This window comes from Rhopalosiphum padi, chromosome 3 (assembly GCF_020882245.1).
Source record: "Rhopalosiphum padi isolate XX-2018 chromosome 3, ASM2088224v1, whole genome shotgun sequence".
Lineage (NCBI taxonomy): Eukaryota > Metazoa > Arthropoda > Insecta > Hemiptera > Aphididae > Rhopalosiphum > Rhopalosiphum padi.
Window position 1 is genome coordinate 2,003,190 of NC_083599.1, and position 3,766 is coordinate 2,006,955.

General features: G+C 31.2%; 2 protein-coding genes across 2 annotated transcripts; one reads left to right on the forward strand and one right to left on the reverse strand.

The window, feature by feature from the left end:
* Window positions 1–1,039, reverse strand: LOC132923994 (uncharacterized). The gene is made up of 2 exons (XM_060988042.1): window positions 469–1,039; window positions 1–393 (listed from the first exon to the last, which is right to left on the reverse strand). The coding sequence occupies exons 1-2, from the start codon at window positions 469–471 to the stop codon at window positions 1–3; spliced, it is 396 nt and encodes a 131-aa protein (XP_060844025.1). The 5' UTR covers window positions 472–1,039.
* On the forward strand, window positions 685–2,979 carry LOC132923995 (uncharacterized). Its single transcript, XM_060988043.1, has 3 exons — window positions 685–785; window positions 1,039–2,559; window positions 2,665–2,979. Exons 1-3 carry the CDS (start codon window positions 744–746, stop codon window positions 2,977–2,979), a joined length of 1,878 nt encoding a protein of 625 aa, XP_060844026.1. The 5' UTR covers window positions 685–743.
* Window positions 2,980–3,766: the final 787 nt, after the last annotated feature.

Consider the following 3,766-nt stretch of genomic DNA (forward strand, 5'->3'; position numbering starts at 1 on the left):
TCAACCTTCATACTCATCCATAGCCTTATTAAGTTCAACATTATAACCGTCATCACTCCATCCTCTCTCGTATACATCCATATGACGATTTAACTCATCTTCGTCTCCATCTTCACCCCAATCAGAGCCTGTTGGGGTACGATTTATTGACCGTTGACTTAACGGAATAATTTCCCCGGCCATAAAAATATTATTTAAATTTATCGGGTTAAGTCTTCGTGGCTGGTTTGCCCGAAATAGGTCATTTCTTACCCACACGCGTAGCGCTGGTGGTGATGATGGAGAAGGGGCGAAAATATCCGGTGAAACATTTTGAGGTTGAGAAAAAGCCTGATGCCAATTATCCAACTGTGAATGGCGGTTAGACGAGTAACCGCTATCTTCAGATGGAGTCTAAATAATAATAATAATAATAATAACAATAATAACTTTATTTTATATTTTATTCTCTTAAAAGTATAATCTCACCATGGCACCATATCCATCTACTAGGTGTAATAGGGGAGACTGGCTTAATATGACATATTAGGGTAATATGACACATTGATGTTTTGATTAGAATTATTGACATTTAGGAACCAAAGACTCTTTAAATACTTGACATATAACCTCCTACTTATGATTGTATACAGTGACCACATGTTTTGATCTTATCAGAGAATTTGTTTACAAAAATGTGTTTTGTGTCTTATCAACTTTTTTTTTTATCATTTTTAAAAATTAATATAAAAATACAAATTTTTATGTTCCTTCATTTTTTTTTGCTAGAAGTTGAACATAAAAAGGTAAGCTATACTACTATTATTTTATAATTACGCTTATTATAATACTTTTACCATAAAAACTTTGAAAAAAACTTGTATGGTATCAGGCAAAATGACATAGCTGTGTGTCATTTTACCTATAGTATAATATATTATGACTATAGGTACATTTTTACCTATTATTTATATTTTAATTTTATTATAGCTCTTATAGATTATTATGGTTATAGGTATTATCATATTAATTAATTGTTTTTTAATTTATTCACTGTAGTTGAGAATGGTATCCCACTATGCAAGAAAAACTAAACGACAAACATGGTCGGAAGAAAGTATGAAGAAAGCTATATTGGCTGTACAAAATAAAGAAATGGGGTGGCTTAAAGCTTCCAAATATTTCAATATACCTCAAGCTACACTTCGTCGTCATTTTCATAATACAAATAAAATAGCAAAAGGAATAGTGAAACATCTTGGTCGACCAAGTTGTTTGCCATCTATGGTAGAAAAAAAATTGATTGACCATATTTTAAACTTGGAGTCTAGATTTTTTGGAATGACTGTCCAAGAAGTAAAGAAAATGGCTTATGATTTTGCCGAAGAAGCTCATATTCCACATAACTTTAATAAAGAAAAGAGAGAAGCAGGGTGGGACTGGTTAGCTGGGTTTCGTAAAAGAAATCCACAGCTATCATTACGTTCTCCGGAACCAACATCAGCTGCCAGAGCACAAGCTTTTAACAAGCCACAGGTACACAAATTTTTTAATCTTTTTTTTGACACTATGCGCAATGAAAACATATCAGTTGAAAAAATATATAATATGGATGAATCTGCATTGACAACGGTACAAAAGCCATCAAAGATATTTGCTCAAAAGGGCAAAAAACAAGTAGGTGTATTAACAAGTGCCGAACGTGGGCAGCATGTTACAGTGGTTTGTTGTATAGGTTCATCTGGGCAATGTGTACCCCCTGCTCTCATTTTTCCCAGAAAAACATTTAATGCTAATTTGTACGATGGAGCCCCTCCAGGTACTTTGAAAATGTATCAGGACACAGGTTATATGACTGGGGAATTATTTATTGAATGGATGAACCACTTTATAAGGAATGTTAAACCTAGTCTTGAAGAAAAAGTGTTATTACTTCTAGATGGCCATTCAAGTCACAAAACAGTAGATGCACTTGAACTTGCTAAAAAGTCAGGTGTTGTTTTACTTTGTCTACCTCCTCATTGCACGCACCGACTTCAACCTTTGGATGTTGGTATTTTTGGTCCTCTTGATGTATATTTTAACCAAGAAATAGAAATTTGGTTAAAGGCTAATGCAGGCCGAACAGTTGGACTCTATCAAATATCTAACATTTTTGGTCGTGCTTTTGTAAAAACAGTTACAATGAAGAATATTTTGTCATCATTTCAAGCCTGCGGTTTAAATCCATATAACCCAGATATCTTTCCAGATCATTTATTTGCTCCAAGTTTGACAACAAATAATTTGAATTTTGAAGAACCTACTAATAATACAAATATACTTTCTAAAGAACAAAATGAAGTCATTTTTCCAAGTACTGAAGATACTGAAGATAATGTGAATAATGTGACTGTTGTAGACATAGATACAAATTTTCAGACTTCTCCATTACTTTTGCCAATGCCTGCTTGTTCAAACACAGAAACAAACCTAAATACTGAAAATATTTCTAAAATAATACAAAAAATTTCACCTTTGCCTAGCTGTTCCTTTGCTGGCCCTAGAAAATCAAATAAAAATAGATCTACAGGAACTCAAGTGCTTACAAAAAGTCCACTCATAAAACAATTAAAAGAAAAACAAAATGAGAAAAAAGATAAAGAATTAAAAAAGTCTATGAAAATCAAATCTAAAAACACTCAGGCAGTTATGAAGAATCCACATATTAAGAATATAAAAAAGAAACAAGAAAAAGTAATTAGAAAATCAAAAAGACCAGTAAATCGCAAATTATTTTTAGATGTTCCAACTGAAAACGATGCTCAAAGTGAAGCTGATGATGTTGATAATGATGAAGATGAAGTTGCTTGTCTTTATTGTAATGATTTATACAAACATTCTAAATCTAATGAGACATGGATACGTTGTAATTTCTGTAAAAAATGGGCGCACACAGCCTGTGCAGGTATTGATTTTGGAGTAAAATATTTTGAATGTGAGTTATGTCAAGAAGACTGAATTTTAAAAAAAGACTGAATTTTAAAAATTAACTAAGACTGAAATTCTAAAGTTAGTCTAAGGAAGACTTATGTTTTATTACCAAACAGCATTTTATTTGTTGTTATTATGTTTTTATAGAATTAATCTAAGGAAGACTCATGTTTTATTTTTTATTACTAAACAGCATTTTATTTGTTTTTATTATGTTTTTATTATGTTTTTATAGAATTTTATATATAACTAAAGTCTTGTTATTTATAATAATAATAAAAAAATTAAACTATTAAATAAACTATTGCATTCCAAAAAATTATAATTTATTTCTATTGCCAAGTATACAATGGTTGCTTATACAAATGGTGTATGCCATTTTATCCGACACTCCGGGTAAAATGACATAGTAGATACATTTTAAAAAAAATGAATTAAAATAATTTGTTTGTATTGAATGTACAATTAGACTTCAGAAATATGTGTATAATATAAATACAAATATGTTGCTCAAGTTTCATGTGTTAACTAACATTATTTCCTTCAGTATTTTTTAATTAAAAAATGGTATGTCATATTAAGCCAGTCTCCCCTACAACTGTACTCCCCGAAGACTCGTAATCATCCATCCTTTGGGAGAAAGGCTGTTTAGAGGTATCTCCTCTAGAATCCTCTGATACTCATCGCCACCAATAAACACTGGTGTACTCGGGGATGAACTATTAGACATCTAAAAATCGGTCGATGTGTATTTCTAAAATAGTTTATGATTATTGTAAACAAAATACTTACAATGTTATCGCGGCACTGAACT